The 23,180-nt window shown below is 40.8% G+C and overlaps 1 protein-coding gene across 1 annotated transcript in view; it reads left to right on the forward strand.

Annotated features, from left to right (window-relative positions):
- TRANK1 (tetratricopeptide repeat and ankyrin repeat containing 1) overlaps positions 1–21,967 on the forward strand; it is a gene marked incomplete at its 5' end in the record, with an annotated part of 46,116 nt that extends 24,149 nt beyond the window's left edge. The window contains 10 exons of the mRNA XM_084280582.1: positions 180–317; positions 4,252–4,392; positions 5,063–5,219; positions 6,450–6,538; positions 10,519–10,622; positions 12,396–12,528; positions 13,404–13,549; positions 15,039–18,109; positions 19,807–19,908; positions 21,111–21,967. Coding sequence (XP_084136708.1) covers positions 180–317; positions 4,252–4,392; positions 5,063–5,219; positions 6,450–6,538; positions 10,519–10,622; positions 12,396–12,528; positions 13,404–13,549; positions 15,039–18,109; positions 19,807–19,908; positions 21,111–21,220 — 4,191 coding nt within the window. The 3' untranslated portion in view covers positions 21,221–21,967. The remainder of the gene's footprint in view (positions 1–179; positions 318–4,251; positions 4,393–5,062; positions 5,220–6,449; positions 6,539–10,518; positions 10,623–12,395; positions 12,529–13,403; positions 13,550–15,038; positions 18,110–19,806; positions 19,909–21,110) is intronic.
- Positions 21,968–23,180: the final 1,213 nt, after the last annotated feature.

The raw sequence follows: 23,180 nt of genomic DNA on the forward strand, positions 1-23,180 counted from the left end.
TATAGCAGCTTTGTGACCTTCTTTTGTGGAGTGTGCTGGAATATCTCTCTAAAATGCCTGGTTTTGAGAAGGCACTTGCATTATCTTGACATGCTTGTCTGCTTTAGCTGTGCAGCTGTTACCTTTTCTTTCTCTTTTTCTTCCTAATATGTTGCTTTTATGAATGTATTTTACAACAGGTGGTGTTAGTGGCAAATGAAACTGCAAAGGAGAAGATACCCGAGGAACTTAGTTTAGCACTTGTACTGACAGTTTATGAAGCAAAAGGCTTGGAATTTGATGATGTACTCCTTTACAACTTTTTCACAGACTCAGAGGTATTTAATTCTTACACATTTTCTGCATTATTTCTTCTTTTTCTTTGATTTTACATGTGGTCTAATTGGCTTTCCAGCTGGAGGAGGATTCTATGTTTCCTCTGAAGATGGGAGGTTTCATCACAGTAGAAAACAGGGCTCATTGGTTTATGAATTGAGATGGTCTTCCCTTAGCACTGCATTTTCCTTCAGGTTGGCTTTTGCAGTTTGAGGGAGAACCATGGTGTTCACACAGCAGTGCATGCAGGTGCACACACTCTGCTGCTGCATACTGGGACTATTCTGCTAGCATACAGCATGCCACTCCTGGCTGTTCCCTGTTCAGGTCAGAGCAGCTGGTGCAGGAAAATTCCATCACCCTCTCATATTCTTTACCTTATTCTGGAGTGCCAGATCCCAAAAATCCACCTAAGACCCTCTGCTTTGCATCACCACAAAATTGTAAGCCAGTTATGTTTAGAATCAAATAGTGTGTGTATGTGTTTGGTGTGTTTGGGGAGGAGCAAGCTTTACAGCCATCCACAGCTTAGCCTCAGAAACCTCATTCTTACTTAGCTTAGCAGATGTCAGGAAACTTGGGAAAGTCTGTAGTGGGGACTAACACCCGTAGAATGACCTCAGATATAGAAGACCTTCTCTCCTGGAGGTGTTGTGGTTTATCTTTCTTATGTACACCTTTTTTCCCCCTTTGTGGCTCTCTGAGGAGCTCAGACCCTGTCTCTCCAAGGTTTCCTGTAATACCTGACTTGGCAGGGGTGCAGTCCTTGAGGCTCTTTGCAAAGGGCTATCAACCACACAGCAGCCTTGCTGGGCTGGAGCATCACCAAACCCATCCCTGCCTGCCTCAGCCAGGCACTGGGCAGTGTCCTTACTCAGCGTTCCTGCAGAGACTCAAGAATGCCCAGTGAGTTGCTCTACAGTTAACATTCAGTATGAATGTCTGTGTTGCAGATACTCTCTGCTTCTAGCCTTCAAAACAGTGTTTCCAGATCTGGTTTTCAGCAGATGAAAGCCACAGGAAAACTGAGGGCAGTTTACCAGAGGCTCTTCATTAGAGGTCAGTAGACATTACATGGTCAGGGCAGAAGAAGGGAGCTCGAGGTAAATGACCTTGTATCTAGCTTACTGAGATTTAGGGACAGTACAGCATTAGCTGTCATGGTAGATTTCTCACTGTTGATTTGGTTTTGGTGGTGCAAGTTGTACTCAGGAAAAACAACAAACTGTTTATCAGAATTTAGCAGCGTCAGTTTAACAGAGTGGAGTGGTGTAGAGCATTTTAACTTGGACTAACGTGGAGCAGGTTGTGGTGGTTCGGCCCCAACCAGTGGCTGAGCACCACACCCCACTCACTCCCACAGGAGAAAGAGGGAGAGCCTCTACCATAAGCATAGAACAACAATAGCCAATTAGACTCACACCCAGTGATAACACTGAGTAACTTACCAACCCCACGATTAGAGTGCTGCCCAACAGCAAGTTCTGACCAACTGACCAAACACCCCAGCCACCCTCAGACTGTCCTGGAGGCACCAAGCTCCGGCCCCTCCCCAGCCAGCTGCTTTTATGGGGACGTGCTGTCAAGTGGTGTGGAAAACAGCAAGGGCTAATTCAGCTCAACTGTGCTGGCTGCTTGGGGAGTTTGACTCCAGCCTGGCCAGAACCAGGACACAGTCCTGGAGAACTGTTTTCATGCAATGCCTCTGTTTTCCTTCAAGTCATGAGTAATCGAGGTGATTTGAGCAGTTAAACAAGGAAGTCAGAAAGCAGCTCACCCTGGGGTTTTCTAGCTTTGAAAAGCTGTGTATGTGAACTGTTGTAAACACAGCTAATGTGGATGTGTGCTGTTTGTACTGTGTTGGGTTTTCTTTTTATTGGCTTTGAAAATGAGATCTGAAATTAGCCTTATTTTAAGAAGCAGTTTTGAATGAGGAATATGGAAAAAACCTCTAAATCCTCAAAACCCATCAAACTGTTGCCCAAAATGATACCATTAGCTGGTTGTTATGTTGTAACCTATGACAGGCTTAGGAACGTTTGGATCAATGATTCATTACAATCTTAACTCAAAATACATTTTGCAAGGAAAATTTCCTGCATTTTTTGCCATAGGAAGACAGTTGACCTGTATCAGGTTGCTTAAAGTTCTGAAGTATATATATTATATATATATATAAAAAAATGTATATAAAAGCTGTATCAGCCTTATGAGTATTTTTCATTTTGTGCCAGAATGTGGTCCTGTGTAAACAGGCTTCCATTAAATACTAAAAAGGGGGGGGGGGTGGAAACTTGAACATAAAATACATGTATGATTTTCTGGGTTGTTGGTTTTGTGGGGGTTCAGGAACCTGAAGAAGTTGTGATCAGGACCTGGTACTTGTTACATGGTGTGAGAGTGCACACTGATCTGCTGCCACACTTAGCACAGATTATAAGGACATCTCTGCACATTTGTAGACATTTCTCACGTGTCCCTCTGTCAGAGTCCCATATCTCTGACGAGACTTTTTTAGATATTCCCCATGAATATTTTTTCCTTTTTCCAAGGGGGTGTGTTGGCAGGTGCCGTTCTGCTCCCGGGCTTGGACCAGCATTAGCAATTGCTGGTGTTTCACAGTGAGCTTAATACATGATATACATGTATACATTCATCACATGTATACTAGTGGGTCCACCTTCATCTCCTTTGTTTTGACATCATGCACTGGTGATGACTCACGTGCCAAAGATGTTGTCCCAAATTGCCCTCTTGTTAACCCGCTGCCTTTTCCTGCCAACGTGAATGATACGGTCCCTGTTCAGAGAAGTGACTTCTTGGTGCATCAGTCAAAGGACAGCAACCACTTGCCTCTATTTGTCTGGTTCCTCTTTGCTCCAAGTCTCCTTGCTGCTACAGTGATGAGGAGGTTGGTGAGTTGTGGGCCAGCTGGTCTGCAACTCACTGAGCTTGTCAATCTTGTAGCATCAAGGATACTTGGCAGCTCCCCATCCTTACTTACAGGCTAAGATCCGTCCAGCATGTCTTAGGTAGCAGATTTTTAGCATGACAGATTGCAACTTGTAGGCTTTATCTCACCACCATTTACCTTTCACCCTGCCCCAAGCTGGCAGGAGACCATCTGGCCCAGCAGCCAGCACACCCCCATAGCAAGTCTGCCTGTTGTGGTATTGGGGTTTGTAGGAGAATCCCCAGTTCATGGTGAGGGTAATCTAATTTCCCTCTATTAGATGGGCCATCCTGTGTAGGGATTTCAGTTTAGCTGGTATTTTATAGTCCACCCAGGGAGGTTTTCAGGTTTAATGTCCCATTTAATGTCCCATTTAATTATTTGATATATTGGGTGTCACATAAGATGTGGTTGTGTAGAAGTGTTGTGAGTATCCTGAAATCACAAGACAAGTGTAATAAATCAATGGCAATATACAGCAGAATCACACTACAAATGTGATTCTCCTTAGGGGTTCCTATATGCTCCACCATAATGATGCTGGGCATCCCCTGTCCCTGGAAAATGATACCTAGCTTCAAGCCAGTTGTACTGTTCCAGGGTTTTTTGTTGCTCAGTTGGGCTGAACCATGTATGCGTTTTCCCCCATGTTGGTCTGGGCAGCTCTACCACCCATTTTAGGGAAAGTTACTTATTTGGCTTGACGATTGCCTGGTACAGGCATGTGTCTCAAAACAAAGGTTACCTTCCAGTCCTGCTTGCATTGAGATGAATTCAGCTTTCTTGATGTAAATTAGTGGTTATTATTTTTGGTGGGTATTATTTACATTCTTCCTGAGATGTTTTTTCCCCACTTATGTCCTGTGAGCTTTCTGTGGTTGTAGGGGTGCAGTGGTCTACCACAATGCACGACCTTCTCTTTTGCATATGTGGGCTGTGGTGGTTGCTGCATACTAGTAAACCTCATTCTCTTGATGTTTTAGGCTAGCAAAGAATGGAAGATAATTTCTTCTTATACTCCCGATTCACATGTGGAAGTAGGAAACAAATTGCTGATCGAAGTGCCTTTAGACGATGCTGCTGGCACGCAGAAAAGAACTCCTTTTAATGTAGAAATGTACAAGGTGAGTTTTCCATCATGTTTGGAATAGGAAAGATAAATTAAATTCTTAAATCTTAGAAAAAGAGACATTTCTTAAAGAAATCCTTTCATCCTGTGGTTCCATCAAGGTTGCTTTACCTTTTTTGTAGTTGTTCACACTTGCATAATGTGATCTTGATTTTGAAAGATAAGAGGTTTTTTGTAAGTGTGATTTGGTAAGAAAACAAAGACTACATGTAATAGACTTTCAGGTATACTTGAAGAACAGCTGTGGTTAAAGCAAACAGCAAATTAACTTTTCTGTAAGTATTATTACTTTAATCTAGTTTCATATAAGGCCACTACCTTAAGTTTAAGGAAACTTCATAGAATCTAGTCAGTCAGGTATTTTCAGGATTATGTGGTAAAAAAAGAATAATTTTATGAACAAGTGATGGGAAGGAAAATGACCTGTCCCACCTACTGGAATTGCTGTAGTAGTAGTTGCGTTCAGATCAGCTGGACAATAGCTTATGTAATTGAAAAATCACGTATTTAATATTTAGACTTGCTTATTTAAAGAGACTTTGTTATTTGCTATTCATTCTGTAAATATCTGCTGTTTCCTTGTAACTGCAAGTATGTTTCATTCTAACAATTTAGCTCTTCTGGCATTTATTTTACGTTGGTGTGTTGCCTTTTTTTTGCTTCAGTTACTGAATGGAGAACTAAAGCAATTGTACACTGCCATTACAAGAGCCAGAGTCAATCTTTGGATCTTTGATGAAGACAGTGATAAACGGGCTCCAGCTTTTAAGTATTTCATCAAAAGAGGATTTGTTGAAGTTGTCAAAGCAGATGAAAAGAAAGGTAGTAATCCTGAAACTTTCTTAGAAGATTATCAAACAGGGCGACCTACTTATGCTTTCTCGCTTTTAAGCTGTGTAATGAAGACGGTTAAATTCCTTGTTCCCTCTTAACAGTACACATTGATAACTGCCCATGCAAATTTCCAATGATTTCACTGGGCTTTATTTCTTTTGGCTCTGAAGACCAGTTGCATATGTTAATGCATAGCTTCATTGCTCATTCATTAGTTTAAGTCTTCCTGCTGTTGCAGGGAAGAGTCAGATGTCACTTAGATCTCATCCAGTAGTTAGTTTATTGAATTCTAACCAGTAAATTTAGGTATGTGAAATATTTCATAAGGAAGGTGGATTGGAAGTCAATGCTATTTACTACACTACAAGTTAGTATATATATTAGAACATTAGTATATTATATTCTATATTAGAATATAGAATTAGAATATTAGTATATATATATATTAGAATATTATTGTGCAAGCTTACTGTGCGTATCTTAAATATTACACGCGTGCAACGGTGTCACTTAGCAACCTATCAGATGTCTGGAGTCAGGTAAGGGATCTGTCAGCTTCAAGAGGTAACCTTGAGAGGTGTCCCTACCCAAGGGGAGATCAGTGCAGCTCAGCCAGCTGCAACAGAGGGAGAGTTCAATGGATCCTGATGGCTGCAGTCATTTATGGTGTAAAGTGGTTGATTTGTAGTCAGATTTTCTGCTGTGTTTATACAGTTTCAGCTGCTTGTCAGCCCAGTCTCCAGCCAAACCATTTTCTTTTTTGTTCTGGTGCTGTATTCTCACAGACAGCCTTGCACAGTAGGATTAACTTTGGGTAGGCCAGTTTGCTGAGCACCTGCCTGGACCAAAGTTTAGTTAGTTCAAACAGGAGGAGTACATCTGTCACAGTAATGCAGGCTGTTCGTGGAAAAACATCCCAGCTAAGAGATTTATCAAATTAAGGAACTTGGTTTGTATAAAGGCAGTGGATTTACTCAAAAGTTTTGTCAGAAAAACCAAGCATGAGGGTTTTAAGGTCTTTCAAATCCAAACCCCAGCTGTTGATTTTCAGTGCTGATTGAGAGGGATAAAATGTGTTTAAGTCATAGCTACTATTACTGATGTGAGCAGAAATCATGGAATTTGGAACATTATGAATGTTAATGCTTTATTTTGATACATGGTAAGTGGTTTCTGTGGTTTATCCATTCTAACATAAAATAATTGTCCCTGACCTAGACTTGGATGACAGCATGTTTGCTAAAACCTCGACTCCAGAAGAATGGATTGCACAGGGAGACTACTATGCTAAACATCAGTTCTGGGAGGTAGGAGCATATGTTTGTCTGAAATAAGGTTTCTTGTCTATTCTGAAACATACTTATTTTTCCTTTTTCCGTTCTATAAAATTATCTGTAAACCATCAGTTGCTCTGTAGCAGTCTATCTTTGTGGTTTGTAGTTGTGTAGGTGTCTACAGATTGGTTGTAAAAGACTTGCAGAAAGTAAGCAGGGAGAGCAAGCCTTATTGTCTGCAGTTTTAAATTCACTTCTCAGAAATTTTCAGATCAGTGAGAGAAAAACATTGTATTATATCCAAATGAAAAACAATTGGAAAAAACAATTATTTGTGACAACTGGAATTGACTGGAATTTGTGAAGCTAAACCACGTGTTTGACAATATCATTACAGGCTGCTGTAGAAAAACGAAAACATTTCTTGGAAGTATTTTGATTTGCATCATGATCTCAGAGTCCTCTTATGGGTTTTTGTGGACAGTAATTAGCGATGGATACAAAACACACATTAAGGAACAGCATGTAAGAACCAAGGGAGCACTAAGAAAACCACAGAAAGAGTAGCAAAATTGTTTTCATTCCCTTACTATTTAAAGAATTTGGAGATTTTACATTCTTTTATTTTCTACATTAGTAGTAGATCCAGATATGGGATGACAGTTAATGGAAGTAAAACCTAGCCAGGACAACACCACCAAAGAATTATTCTACAAGGAATTAAGGGATATCTCTATATCAACTACCCTTATCCTTAGGGGTGATTTTAACTTCCCAGGCATAAACTGGGAATATCATACAGTGGACACGAACAGGTCCAGGAAATTTCTGGAGCATGTTGAAAATAACTTCTTGCTGCAGTTACTAAGACAGCTGGCTAGGAAGGGTGCTTCTCTAGATTTGTTGTTTGTTAACAGAGAAGGACTGGTGGGCAAAGGTGCGATTGGTGACTGTCTTGCTCATAGTGAACATGAAGTAGTTAAGTTTCAAATCATTGGTGATGGAAGGAAAACAGCCAGCAAAACTTCATCCCTGGATATGGGAAGAGCAGACTTCAGGTGGCTGAGGATCTAGTTAGTAAGGTCTCCTGGGAATCTGGTTTTGAAGATCTTGGGGTCCATGAATACTGGTCATTTTTTAAGAGCCTTCTCTTAAGAGCACAGGAGAGGTGGTTCCGAAGTGTCAGAAGTCTAGAATGTGGGGCTTAACTGTTCAGGAATCTTCTAGAATTTAAGCAGAAAAGGAAGGTGTATAAATGTTGGAGGGAAGGACCTGTGACACAGCAGGACTACAGAGAGACATTGTTCATCACTGTAGGGAGAAAAATTGTGAAGCCAAAGCTTGATTACAGTTCAAGCTGGCCAGCACCGTGAAGAACAACAAAAAGGGCTTTTCTTAAATATGTTAACAGCAAAAGGAGGATCAGAGATAACATTGGTCCATTACTTGATGTGGTCAGTTACCTCACAGGATGTAGACAATGCAAAGACATGTAATGTCTTCTTCACATCTGTCTTTAACACTGATGTTGGGCCCTGGAACCCTGTGTTGGAAGATGATGTCTAAGGGAATGATAAACTCCCAGCTGACTCTGAACTTGTTTGAGACTTGCTGTTCCAGCTGGATGTGCCCCGTGCCATCCATGTGCCATGGATGGAACATCTATGGGGCTTGATGGGATTCATTCTAGGGTACTGAAAGAGCTGGGTGATGTTATTGTGGGACCTCTGTCCATTATTTTTCAGTAGTCTTGGGGCTCTGGAGAGGTCCCAGTTGACTGGAAGCTGGCAAAGGTCCCAGTTTTCAAAAAGGATAAGAAGGAAGACCCTGGTAATTACAGGCCTATCAATCTCATTTGAGTGCCTGGTAAAATTACGGAGAAGGTTGTTCTGAGTGTTAATTAAAAAACACTTGAGAAAGACAGCAGTCATTAGTCATAGCCAGCATGGTTCACAAAAGGAAAGTCCTGCTTTACCAGCTTAGTTTCCTTTTATGACAAGGTCGTGCATCTAGTTGACCAAGGGAAGCCAGTAGGTGTGGTGGGTTTGAATTTGAGCAAAGCATTTGATACAGTCTCTCACGGTATCCTTCTGGGGAAAAATGCAGCATGCTGCTGGAGAAGTGCAGAATACATTTGGTGAGCAATTGGCTGATGGGTGAGGCTCAAAGAATTTTAGTAAATGAGGGGTTATGTCAGGCTGGTGGCCAGTTACCAGTGGGGTTCACCAGAGCTCAGTTTTAGGGAAGGTGCTCTTTAATGTTTTTATAAATTATCTGGATGCAGAAAATTGAATGTACACTAAGTAAATTTCCTACTAAACTAGGAGGAGGAATCCCTCAAGAGTAGAGAGGCCTTACAGAAGGATCTCAATAGACGAGAGAGCTGGACTTTCACAAACCCTATGAAATTTAACAATACTCAGTGCCACATTCTCCATCTGGGAAGGGATAATCATGGTTTTATATGCATGATAATCATGTTTTTGTATTGAGGGATGAGAGGCTGGAGAACAGCTCTGCAGGAAGAGATCTAGGGGTTTTGGGTTGATGAGGAGAAAAACGTGAGTCAACAGAGTGCACTAGCAGCCAAAAGGGTCAACTGTGTTCTGGGGTGCAGAGCATAGCTGGCCAGTTGAGGGAGGTGGTAGTTCCACTCTGCACTGCACAGGTGTGCCCCCACCTCAAGTACCATGTACAGTTTTGGGTGCCTCAGTACAAGGAGGACATTACACTGTTAGCATGTGTCCAGAGGAGGGTGACCAAGCTGATGACAGGTCTCGAAGGCAAGACTCAGGAGGAGTCATTGAGGTCATTTGGCTTGTTCATCTTGGAGAAGAGAAAGTGGAGGGGTGACCTCATTGCAGTATACAGTTCTTCAAGGTGAGCAGTGAAATGAGAGGTGCTGATCTCTGGGGACCAGTGATGGGCCATGAGGAAAGAAGTTGCATCAGGGGAAGTTCAGATTGGACATTAAGAAAAGGTTCTTCACTAAGAAGGTAGTTCTAGTTTAGTTTTAAGTAGTTCTGCAAGAAGCAGGGAGTTGGTCTCCATGATCCTTATGAGTCCCTTCCAGCTTGAAGTAGTCTATAAAATAAAATTTTCAGTACTCTTTTTGAATATGGCAGAAGGAAAGCCTCCATTTTTTGCAGACAACACATTTTTTGGCATGAAAGATATTTACAAGGCAAAAAGCAAAACACTCAGTTGCCACTCTACAGTCTCTATCTCCCCTTAAAAAAAAAAAGGCAATTTCTTAAATGGACAGAAAAGTTTTTAGATAAAAACCACACAGCTGAAAAAAATTCATCTTAAAATCTGTAATGTATTAGCTATATTATCTGCTGTTTTGTTGTCTTTATGACTCTATTCTTTGCTTATCATTGCTGCATTAAAAAGAAATGATCCAGTGAATTTGGCAGTTCTAACACTGGCTTGCAGTGTGCACTGTCCAATCAGAAGCAAATTGTAAACTAATGGATAGAATAGAGAAGTAATGGTGTTGCAGAATGAGCAGGGTGGTATTGAAGCAAACCTTGCTAGGAGCATGCAAGTCCCTCTGTTTCTCTCTAGCTTATCAGGAAAGGCCCTGTTACAGTGAAAGCATGAATAAATGCACCGTGCTTTTAGATTTAACTTGGCACACGTTGGTTTTCCTAACTCTTATTAATAAAACTTAAGTGGAAGATGCCTGGTGACTGAAAAATTAATTGTTTAGGCTACTATGCAAATTGCACTTGCTACTTGTTCTGTCAGCCTACCAAGAATTTTCCTTTTGCTACTTCCCTGTAAAACCTTGTAGTTAGGATTCTCACTGTGATAGGTGTGTGTGACCTGACTTCAAAGCTTTTCTTTTGGTCCTAGAAACATACTGTGATGTTTTACCTTCTTCTTCCAGGCACTCTGCCAGCCTCTCTGTTTTCCAAGGCAGTGACTGTAAAATTAAGTGTTGCTTTTCTGGGATAAGCCATGGGCCAGGTGCAGGTGTGTGAATGCTGTGTATGGTTTCACCCCAGGTGGCAGCCAAATGTTACCAAAAGGGAGGAGCGGCTGAGAAGTCAAAACTGGCCCTGGCACACGACGCTGTTCTCAAAGTGCGCTCAAAGAAAAGCAGCCCCAGGTAGGTGTAAAGGGGGGGGTGAGGGAGTGTCATTCTGTGCTGCCAGATCTTGTGGGTGTGTGCAGGGTGGAGATTCCCACCACAGCTGTGGGACCGGACTGGAGACATCAGAGAATCACACAGTGAAGGTGTCTTCACATCTTCATGGGTGGCAAAAAGAGATATAAGAAATTGGGAAGCCTAGCACAGCTCCAGCAGGATCTGGTGGGACCAGACTGGAGACATCAGAGAATCACACAGTGAAGGTGTCTTCACATCTTCATGGGTGGCAAAAAGAGATATAAGAAATTGGGAAGCCTAGCACAGCTCCAGCAGGATCTGAGGCACTCTTTTTCCTTTGTGGGGTAGAGAAAGCAGTTGCATGTCATAGGCTGTCCAGAACAAATGTGGTTCTTGAAAGGGCTTACTGGTTATGTGAGAGAGAAGCACCAGGATATGCGTTACCTCAAGAGGCCATATATTCTTACATATAGACAGAAGAGCATATGCCATCAGCAGCACTCAACTCCAGTTAAGCCCACTGCATATTCATTTTACAAAGAAGGAGGAATGGTGGTGTACGTTGGGGAAGAAAGCTGCTGACTTAAAGTGAGCTTTGAGGTTAAATTAATGTTGGAGTCAGTCTACACTAAACTAGATCTGAACCAAAGGGCAGTTTTAGAAGGACAGATTTTGAGATCAATTATTTAGTTCATGCTGTCAGCTGGGCAAGGGTTTGACCAAAGTTTTGACAGGGGAGAAAGTCTGCCGTTTCCTGAAGAGGCTGAAAAACTGGGACTTGTCATCAAATAAGACAGGAGAAAACTTGAACAGAGAGAGCTCTAGACCTAAGTGAATTTATTTCTGTTCACAATGGGAGTGCTCAAAACTAGCACTGGTAGCAGAATGGGTAACAAGTGACTAGAGCAGAGGAAGCTAGCACAGAATGGAGAAGGGGGAAGTTCTTGAGAAATGTAATTACTGGAGTTAATCAAGGTTTTACCTTTTTTTATTGTTTCTTATTACTGGCCCTGGCTAGAAGCATAAGAATACTCATAAAATTTCATTATCATAGAGAATTCGTTAATGGGACTGGGAAAACCTTTTTTCAGTTGGCTGTAAGCTGGGGTGCTTGTCAACTGGGTAAGATTTGAAGAGAAGAAAAACCTGCATATGTTAGGATGACAGAAGATATATAATCACGAAGCTGTGAAAGTGGCTTTTTTATTTAGTAGAAGTATACAAAAGCAAACAAAGCATAAGTAAGATTCCTGTGTGCTCTGTAATATGAAATGCTCTGTACAGTTCTGATACTCCAGAATGATGAATTCAGACTAGGTCTGGGAAGAAAATTGACATGCTGTGATGATACCAGGAAGGTGTCATATTTGTTTAGTTATACAGAATACATACACAAGCTTCTTTACTTACACAAAACAAAGGCTGAAAACAAACTTGATTGTTGTCTTTAATGGCATTGGGACAAAATAGCAGAAGGAAGAAGCAGCAAGTTAAGCAAGAAGCAGCACAAAGCCACACATTGTAGTTAGTTTGAGAATTCGAAAAAAGCAAAAAAGAAAATGAAATAAGCTTTTTTTCTCAGAGCAGTGAGATTCTGGAACAGACTTCTGGTCTGAACAGCATCAGCCCAAAATATAGCTAATTGCAATATAATACTTCATCAGGTTATGTATACAAAGAAGAACGCATGATGTCTGTATTGGTTGGAGTCAGTCACAGATTACATGATCCTAAACTTGGATGTAAGCAGTAATTTTCTCTTACTTTCTACAGGGAAAAGCAGATGGAGTATATGACATTGGCTAAAACTTACTTGGAATGTGGAGAACCAAAACTATCTCTAAAATGTCTGTTTCAGTCAAAGGAGTTCCAGCTTTGTGCAGAACTGTGTAAAAAGTTAGGAAAGGTATTAAATCCTCTAAACTATCCTCTCCTTATCACTTTCCTTTTCCTACAGTTTTTTCCTCCCTCATATTACTCATAGTATTTTTCTGTGACGTGGTGGTGGCTGAACTGAAAGGGCTCTTTAAGCCAGACCATTCAAGAGGAAGAATTTGTCCCAGAATAGCCAGAAGGCGAATGAAGAGGACAGTGATGCAATTATGCAGTCTAGGTTTATTTCTTTAACTTTCTTCAAATGTCACCATCAGTCATTTCTGCTTTGGAGCCAAAGGTCAGTTACTGACTGATTCGTGAAACTTAAGCTGTTACTTCGGTGCTCTGATGATACTGAAGCTTCACTGATTACAGTCATCTAAATAGAGCCTTGAACCTTGCAAGGGTGAAGTAATGCACTAACACTAATTTTCTAACTGTGTGAGGATACTTACATTTTTATTTGCAGTGCATTTCCACAAAAATAAGATAGTTGTTCCAAATATTTAGTTTGACACAAGGTTGGGCTTCTCACTCTATGTCTATTAGCTGTTTTAATTTAATCCTGTTGATTGTGAGAAATTTTCAAGTCAACAGAAGCGTGTGTGGTGTTTTTTAACAAGGGAGAGAGCTGTGTGAATAAGAAGTAATTTGGAAATCCTGTGTAATACCTTCAATTTTACATTCTAGCCTGGACACAAATATTTTGAAGGGTTTTAAAAATCTGTTGAGTTTTAATGATAGTTACTTTAGTATGTATTTGATTACATTCAGATACTTTAATTACATTTTATTGAAGTGTGCTTTTCTGAGACACCTACATGATGGAATTACTATATTTATTCTATTCATGTGGTTTTGACTGTTTAGAGCACTTCAGTTTCATTATTGACTTCTGCGTTGCAGATAAAAGATGCTGCAGTCTACTATCAGAAAAGCCAGTGCTACAAAGAAGCATCTGAATGTTATGAAGAAATTGAGGAGTTTGATCTGGCAATCAAAATGTATTGTCAGGAAGAACTCTATGAAGAAGCAGCGAAGGCAGTTGAAAGGTAAGTCTTCCAGGGTGGTGCTGGAATATAATTCTCTTCGCCATTTCCAAGTTCAGCATGATACAGCTGGCTCACTATAAAATTTTCACAAGAGTTTTGACCGGTGACTTCATTTTATATAAAATTAAATTAACTTTGTCAGAATTCTCACTTGGGTAACAACATGGTGAGAGCTTTCTCCTGCCCTCGCAGCTGGAGCAGTGATAAGCATCATTTTCCTGGGAATCTTTTTCTGGTCTGAATTACTAATCGTGCAAGTTCTCCTTCAGCCAACTTCTGAACTAGGTTCTGATGCTAAAGATGACAAAAACCATTCAATGGAAATATTAAATACTTTTAGGAGTGAAATAGTAATGGATTAGCCACTTAGTCACCAACCTCTGTAGGAGCATAACCGTTAGATGTGAGGTATATAATACAGCAGTCTTCGTGGAAAATGAACTATAATTTCAATGGCCACACCTTTCATTACACCTAAATCGATCCATGACTTTTAGAGAATAAATAACACCAATTAGAATTCTAGTGAGGCCTGCAGTTCCACAGCTTCACTAAAATCCTTTGTGGTGTACCTTTAATAACCTTTTTGAAGGACTGAAGGGTGTTTAATATGTAGAGGTAGTTAGATTAAGAAGTCTAAGCATTAAAATCACCTTACCAACTCACGATTTTTTTAAATCAGCCTCCCAAAATCATTCATGCAAATTCATCAGCATAGGTACAAAAATCTGCACTCCCACGTTTATCATGAAAAAGATGATAATGAAAGGCTAATGGTAATTTACTCACCTATCAGGAAAACATTACTCATTCTCAGCATGCAGGAGAGAGTATTTTTGCAAGACTGGCTTAGGGCATATCTTAATAATTTCACATCAGCCAATAGTACTTAATAACTGAGTCTTTTAAAGTGCATGATTGGAAAGATACAGCCGGGTATCTTACACAGGCACTCAGTAAGCAGCAAAGTATATGCAGATAGATACCACAGAATGGAGAGCATTATCTAAACTGATGCATTTATGTAAGTTTTACAGAATATTATCTGTATTGGCCTGTGGAGATTTCATTGAAGTTCTGATTTATTTCGTTCTGGTCTGTTCATGTAAACAATCATCTATATTGAGGCTTACTTTAATAAACAGAAGATTAACACCAGCAAAATGTGATTAAAACAATTTGTACAGTGATTTGACAGCATGGAGAAAGATTCACTAGTACTGTAAGCCTTGTGGTCTTGTTGTACCAGAAGTTTTAATGATCTTACTTCATACAGCCTTGTCTTAACGGAGTTCTTTCTGTAGATCTCTTAAGATGATGGGTTTTTTTTTTTTGCACAGCAGACACATCTCTTGGAATAGTTGGCCTTTTTGAAGGGCTGTTGGGTGCAGTTACTTACTTAATGTTAAATGGGGCTTTTTAAAAATGTGGTAGTTTTTTGTCTAGGTTAATCGTCTATGTCAGTAAATTGATGTATCTGTTATTTCAGATACGAAGAGATGTTAAATACGAAAGGACAAATGGTTTCCAAGCTGTCATGTACAGCAAATCAGTTGTATTTGGAAGCAGCCGCCAAGTATCTGAGTCTGAATAGAACCGAGGAGATGATGGATGTCCTCTCAAAAGTTGATATAGAGGATCAGCTCGAGTTCCTGAAGTCTCGTGGATGCTTGCACCAAACAGCAGACTTGCTGAAACAGGAAGGTCGAGAGGAAGAAGCTGCAAAGCTAATGAAACAACATGGGTTTCCTCTGGAAGCAGCCAAGCTCACAACTGTAAAAGAGTTTCGCGCATCATGTCTGCTTGCTGCAGTGCGTGCCAGTGTGACTCGCTGTTCAGAATCAGACCTGGCAGATGTGGAGGTCATCCTAAGAGAAGCCCTTGAACTTTATGAACAAACAAAGCACAGGTCTGGCATTGCTGAGGCTGTGTTTTTTCAGGGAGCTCTGAAGGGAGACTTCAAAAAGCTGAGCAGCGCGTACACTCAGTTCCTATCTCTGAATCATTCTGCTGGTGCAGTGGAAGCTCTCTTTGCATTACTGCGCTGCAGTGCTCCTAGCCAGAAAATCCTCTTCATGGCAACACACGGCTTAATGGCTCTTCTGAGTCTGGTTAGGGGGTTGAAGAAAGCAGCCACCAATGCAGAGAAAGATATGGTGAAGTCGTGCTTTGCCTATTTTGGGATTGTCCCAACAGGTGACACTTGCCAGGTGTCTCAAAATGAAGCTGGACCCATCCTGAAGTTTTTGTCAGACAAGCCAAGTCTAAAAGAGAGGAAGACAAAAGGTGATATCTCAGTAAGCACAGAAGAGGTAAAATCAGCTTTGAGGCAACACTTGTTAAGCAGGTTGTGCTCCATTGCCCATGAATTGCTGAACAAGCATTACCCTGGTATTTGTATGAGGTTCATTGTTGGCTTGAAGTGTGAAGATAAAACCTGTAAGAATTACCATAATCCCTTGTCGCGCCGCGAAGCAAAGACAGTATTTCAGTGTAAAATGGATCTGGTGGCAATAAACGGACTGCTGTTGGAAGCCGCGCACACGTTCCCTAAAGAGCTACTGAACCAGTGCAAAAGCTTTGATGACATTTTGAATGCAGACAACTACTCATCCTGTAAAGCCCTCCTAGAAATGTTTTTCCCTAGTCATTTCCATTTGAGAATACTGTCTGAGAACCCAAGGGCATGCAAAGAAATACTGGAATTCAGTAACATTATTTCCAAACCCTGCAGAGCTGTGTTGAAGGACTACATCAGATTTAAGTTTAAAAATGAAGACACTGCAGCCAGAAGAGAATCAACTGACTTGTGGCTAAGTGCCATGCAAGCTTTCCTCTTGTCTTCGGGATATCCTGAAGAATTTGAGAAGCTTCTTTTTAAGGAAGAGGATGATTATAACAAAGAGCTAAACTTTGTTTTGTTAAAGGCAAAAAACTCCCCAAAGAGTAAGGGCCAGGGAGGGAAGTGCAAAGGGATAGAGGGCAGGCATGGTATGTTGCTGCCTGACAAATACGCTGAAAACGCAGGAAGAACGCACTTGTGCTTCATTCGACTGCTTGAAAATTCACTTGAGCAGTTCTATGTTCATAAGAACCCAGAAAACTGTAAAAGGTTTTTTTTCCGTTTTATGAATGTCCTGGTGAAGAAATGTACGAGGTACCTGATTCCAAGCATAGGAAATACGGTGATGTTGTTGGAATTCCAGTATATTCTCTGTTGCGCTGTCCTGATGCGTCTCTCCAAGAACATCACTCTCTGCTTTCCAAAGAGTTACATTGCTCTCATTCATTACTGGGAGTTTCTGTTCAGAAGCAAGGACCATAACAAAGAACTTAGAGACACGTTTTCTATTATACAAGAGTACAGACCAAAGGATGCGTATGTGGCTGTACAGAATTTCAGGTTTCATCTCTGTTACCTAGCAGAGGTTTTGTGTGGAGTTCACGGGAAGTTCAATGTCCTCCTGGATGCTTTCGAAGATCCTGATCTAATAACTTCAGGGGAGGCTGAGCGGACTGTAGTGCTCTGCTTAGTGATGTTACTGAATGCTGACCAGGTGCAGAACTCTAGATATAGATCCCTCCTATGCCACCACTTCCCCCAAATCAAGATGATGCTGAAATCAATGAGAAAAGATTCTCCCTCTAAAGTGCCTGAAAGATTGCTAAGGGTTGTGGAAAAAGTGTGTGATGCTACACACCTAAGAGAAATTGCAGCAGGCCTGCAAGACCTGCTGACAGAGCGAGATGCAGAGTACCTGGTTGACTGCCGATGGAAGTGGGACTCTGCCTACACTCTGGGGCATCCACCTATACGGGGCATCCTGTATGAAACCATAAACCTCGACAGGTTTATGACCTCTTTGGATAATACAGAATACGCTGATGAGCTAGAAGAGGAACTCGAAAGGGTTCATTGCTTAGAGGACCAAAAGGATCCCCTGGAAGTCATTGCACTCAGCAAGCAACAGAAGCAAGAGCAGAAAGCGTCTGCTCAACGCCACCTGCGTCGTGTCTTCTATTTTGTTTCCCTGTGCATGAGGTGGAAAAGGAAGGCCTGCTCCAAAGCTGAACCTGTTGGAATGGAAGGAGAAGAGTCAGTGATCTTCAAAAAAGCAGATATTGACCAAACCCAGTGTGACCTCTGCGGTGTCAGGTTTATCCAGAGCTCTGAGAACTATCTCAGCCGGTCAGAAAGCATGGAGGGAGACACTTCAGATCCTGTGACACCAACAGAGATCAGCGGGGAAAAAAGGTTGAATGTGGAGGAAAATGCAACTTCAGTGGCCAGTGAGGCTTACATAGAGCACAGAAACACAAGTGAACACAGAAACAATAGTTCTGCCTACAAATACTACGCCGACTTTTTCAGAAGAAGGGTAGACCCAGTAATATATGATGGACTGGAGGTAGTGGAGGCCATTAGAGAGCAGACTTACACCCAAGACCATTTAGTGTATAAAGAAGGTTCCAACTTGCGCCAGAGAAAAATCAAGGAGAATATTAAGAAGATTTCAGATGCAGTGGAGGAAATCTATGAGAGAAAAGCCTGGGCTAAAGGTAGGACCTTCCCAGTTTTCTTTTAAGCACTTTAATGTCATTTGTGGCCATACTTCTAGACTTGACTAAGCTCCATTTGAAAATGTTAATGGGATCAAGAGAGGTATTTCAGGGAGCTGAGGAAAAGAGGAACTGAGAGAGTTGAAAACACTAAAAAATGTGTAATTACCTCTTCCAAACACAAAGGAATCAATCATATAGCACAGCTAAAGTGAATAGTGGTGGATTTTAGTAAACAGTGAAATGAACTTTAACTGTGTGATCAGATGTGCTGTGTTCTCTGAATTTGTACAGTCCTACAGCCGACTATTACATTAAACCATGTAATCTTTACTAATTTTTCTACTGTTTCCTATTTAGTTCTGCCAGCCATAGCAATTTGGATATGCAGGCATAGAGTGTTGGAGTGTTTGGTTAAGGATATCTCTGAGTAGTCTGCCCTTGAACTTGTAATTTTGCTAGGGCTGAACGTAAGTGGATACTTAACTACAAATCTGTGGGGTGTCAGACACTCGAGGGAAACCCTGGTATTATAAAGTCCAGTAAATTACAGTACTTAAACATACTTTGATTCTTTTTGCCCCTCATGTGCTTAAAGCATTATTCTGCGCTGATTTTTGCAAAGTTGAATCACGGGATGAGTGGCCTAGGAGCAAAAGTCTGTTTGGTGTACTTGCTCTGGGAAATAGACATCTTAAATCAAAACATTGTTACTGGCTTTAGCTGTAGAAATCCGCTAACCCTGTCAACTTGTCACTTTGGCTGTGATGGCTGACAGTAATGAACAACGGTAATATTTGATATGTTCTTCAGCTCTGATCAGTGAGATATGTTCAGTTTGTAACTAAATGTTAGCTTGTGGTCTTCACGGGTAAGTTTTATCTCTTAGTCGAAAGCTTTTACACGTGGATGAAGCCCATAAAGTTTTGCTTATTATTTAGTTGCCTTTCTGCTCAATGAGCCATGATAGTGATAAATATGATAGATGTAGTAGGCTTAAGTAGATAATAGTTGATTTTGTTGTGACAATTACTAGATTAAAGTTACTTTGTTCATTCACTCAGTGAAAATATATTTACAGAAATTATTTGCCTTTGAGATTACTTTTCCCTCGCTTTATAGCAAGCATTTTCCATGTCCTGTGAGGAACAGTGGAGGGAGCTGGGGCTTTTTAGCCTTGAGAAAAGGAGGCTGAGGGGAGACCTTATCGGTCTCTACAACTACCTGCAAGGCGGTTGCAGAGGTGACAGGGTTGGTCTCACCTCTTGGGTGACAAGCGATAGGACGATAGGAAATGGCTCGAAACTGCACCAGGGAAGATTTAGGTTAGATATGAGGAAGAATTGCTTTACTGAAAGGGTTGTCAGGCATTGGAATAGGCTGCCCAGGGCAGTCAGTGGTGGAGTCACCATCCCTGGAGGTATTTAAAAGGTATATAGAGGAAGTCCTTAAGAATGTGATCTAGAGGTGGGCTAGGCAGGGTTAGGCTGTGGTTGGACTCTATCTTCTTCCAACCCAGGTGATTCTGTGATTCTTAATGGTAGTGGATTTGCCTGCACATGAGATCACTGGTGACTGGGACTTCTTGCTTTGCAGCCTCATCGTGTGACACAGCTCTGTGTAACTTCATTTTGTGCTTGGCGGCTTTTAGCTCTCAGCTGTTGTTCCTACAGAATGTTAATTGTGCTCCATTTCAGGTGAAGAAATAATAACTAAACATACCAACAAATTAATCGACACCATTGAGGAGGCTCGCAAGTGGCTGAAGAAGATGGACTCTGATAGGATAAAAGAAGAAGGTATGTTTTCAAATTATATGGGTTTCTGTGACCCCAGGGAACTCTGTTCACTAATGGACTCTTGGCATCACTTTCGTCTCCCAAGTCGGAGGTGTTGTGGATATCCACTTACCCTCGAGACCACAAGAAGCGGCCCCCTCCATAGAGGCACTCTGCAAAACATGAGTTAACCTTTTTCCTTCTAAAGCAGAGCCTGAGCTAGTTACAGGGTGGCCAGAGTGGAGCAAACCTTCCCCTGGCCCTCAGTGGATCCCAGCCTGTGTAAAGTGTGCACCCCCAGATGCACTGTGGTTCAAGTTCAGGCTTCAGGATAGAAACTAAGGTCAAGTGGGGCGGGGGGAGGGCAGAAGAGAAGTTATTTTTGTCTTCTCCAACAAGACAGCGCTGTTCATTAGCTGCTGCAGCAGCAGTGTGGTCCCAAGTTCTTGGGAGCCACCTTCCTAACAAAACTAACCCTTGGCTTGCCTTTAAGAGTTCTGTGGAAAAACATGATATGCAGTTGATTTTCTTTTGTTCTCACTTCCATTTCACTTTGTTTCACACCAAAAGTGACACATATTGATGCAGACTATTGCATCACAGACCTCTGAGGACACATTGAGGACTCAGTGTGCCTACCGGTATGTTTAGGAATAAACACACAGTCAGGTGGTGGGATTGTAACTGTGGCATCAAAAGGCAGCAAGGAAGTGATTGGGCTTACAGCTGGCAGTATGTGTAAAGCATTAAAGTAACTCTGTTTTAGAAGATTTGACTGTGATAAAGCCTCCTGTTACTCCGTCCTATTCCAAGAAAGATAGTAAGTCTACACAGAAAGGTTCTCATAGTCTCACAAGAAATGTTACAGTCTATCTGATGTGTACTTTGAAGTCAATAAGCAAATACATTGTCTGGTGAATCTGAACTGAGAGAGAGGAGAAACATCTTAAAGTCAGAGCCAGTAAGAATAGAAACAGATTTTTAGTGTAAAAATTACGTACTAGTGCAATTTCTGCTTCCTAGCTGAGCTTTTAAGAACGTTGTCATATTAAGCCCAGTTTATACACATGAAGGTATAGCTCTGATATCTAAAATAGAGATGATATAGCTTGCCATAGTATGAAGACAAAAAGGTGTTGGGATTTTTCCATTTTGCATTAATATCTTGTTTTTAATAGGGTGTTTCCATTCTTCATTCATTTCTTCTTTTTTTTTTAATATAGGCTTTGTGCATGATAGAGACTGGGAAGATGAAGTGGAGGATGAAAGTATGGCTTTTGAAGAACTTGTCTACAAAAAACCCTCAAGAAAAAGAGGAAGATGTGGGAAATAGTTGCCTCCGTGTTTTTATAATTACTGTTCTATCCTCTTTAAATATTGAATTTTAAAATTTTAAAAAAATTATTTTAAAAGACAAATAGAGATGGGGTCAGAAATGGGAAGAGTCTGAAGAAAAGAAGCTATTGATTATTTTTTTTATTATTACTTGTATTGTCTCAGAATAAATACCTGTGTGGTGACGATGTAATTGTTAAAACCTGTGACAAGACAAATCTCCTTTCAAACCTTTGTGGTAGCTTAAAAGCTGAACAGAAAGCCAAAGAAACAAACAAGCAGGATAAGATAATAATGTTTCTACCTTATCTCAGGGGTACTTTTCTACTCGGCCTTCTTTTTCTTCTTCCCTGTTAATTTACATCATCATTCTTCTGATCTGGAGTATTCTCTGATTTTACGAGGTTTTAATTGGTGGTTTTAGGTTACCATTGTAAACCTTGCTGTGTTCCAAGTCTTGTTATGTTTGCAAATTTCTGTGTCTTTGGGCGAGGTACTTTCAATACCTCTTTCTAGTTTTGTAGAGAACAGCAGCAGTTTCTGAACACATTGATATTTCTGACAATGTACATCTAATTAGATAGGTATGAAAGTTCTGGGTTGTCTTCTGTCTGATCAAGTTTTGTACATAGTGAAATATAGATAATATCTCTTTAAAAGAGTATTACACAGTTTAAGTGTTCTCTAAATTTTAATTGAGAAAAAGTTTTTTGTAATGTACAACGTTTTTATAAAACCTGTAAGATTTTTAAAATCACTTGACCTTGTCTTCCTTTTTTGATTGAAAGCTGTGTGTGAGTGGGGGCATGAATGAGACTTACAGCTTGAGTCCAGAGTATCTGTTAATGCTGACACTGTTTCACTTCTGGGACTTCAATGTCTCCAATGTACTGTGGTCTCCTGTAGCACCACTTTAAATCCATGCATTTGCATCTTAAGCATAATTAGTTAGAGTGTTATTTAGCTGTTGAAGTATTTTCTCTTAAAAAGGGAGCCACTTTGTATACATAACAAATTGTTTCAGTAATTACCTTTTGCAGAAAACTTAACAGCTTGTTATTGTGCTGAATGTCGTGGAAGTGGGACACTTCCCCTGGATGAAAATGAAACAACAGTAGAAGGGAGCACGTGGGCAGCAGTAATAGTTATCTATTGCACTGTAATTGCTGTTGTCTGCCAGGAGACTCTTTACTAAGTGCTGCTTCTTAAAGAGCCCTGTTGCATAAGGAAGCTTCTAGGAGATAATTTAAAAACATAACACTGATGAAGTGTAGTGGTAAGTCACCTACACCGTGTAGAAATCAAGACAGTTAAATCATTAAGGTAATTTCTTTGGCTTTGTTTGCTATAGTGATGCATGGTTTGCATTTGAGATTATTCTAAGAAGCATTCCTGATTAGTTTCTCAATCTGAGTATTTACATTTGTAGCAGTAAACACTTCCTTAACTCTTTAAGGACAACTGCATTTAAAAATCCTTGCTGGCCACAGATTAAAGATCTAGTAATTACACTTTTTCTTTCTCTTCATGGGAAAAATGAGTCTTTAGAAACATTATTGTGAAGGACCAAGGAAGGAGAAAACAAAGGAGGAGAAGTAAGGACATTAGTTACCCTGCACCAAGAGCTTCATCTTGGGTGCATTTCCTTGGCACGGGGACCTGTGATCCTTCATGTGGTTCAGTACAGACTGGCCGTTCTCTGAATCAGCATTCCCAGGTGGAACTTCCTTCAAGAGCACCTGAGATACTGACTGCTAGCCAAAAGCAGTGGCAATTCAGATCTCAGGGCTTGTGGTTTCAGGTCTGTATTAGACTGAGATTTCAGTAATGTTCAAGTGGAGATAGGAAATCTGGTGGGATCTCCAGTCTGATACAAGGGCTTAAAGAGTTTTTTCCCCCCTTATGCTGGTATGCATAAACAAGCATAAACCTTTCCTTTCCATGGCAGTCCTTTCAGA

This window comes from Gallinula chloropus, assembly GCF_964237585.1.
Source record: "Gallinula chloropus genome assembly, chromosome: 2".
Lineage (NCBI taxonomy): Eukaryota > Metazoa > Chordata > Aves > Gruiformes > Rallidae > Gallinula > Gallinula chloropus.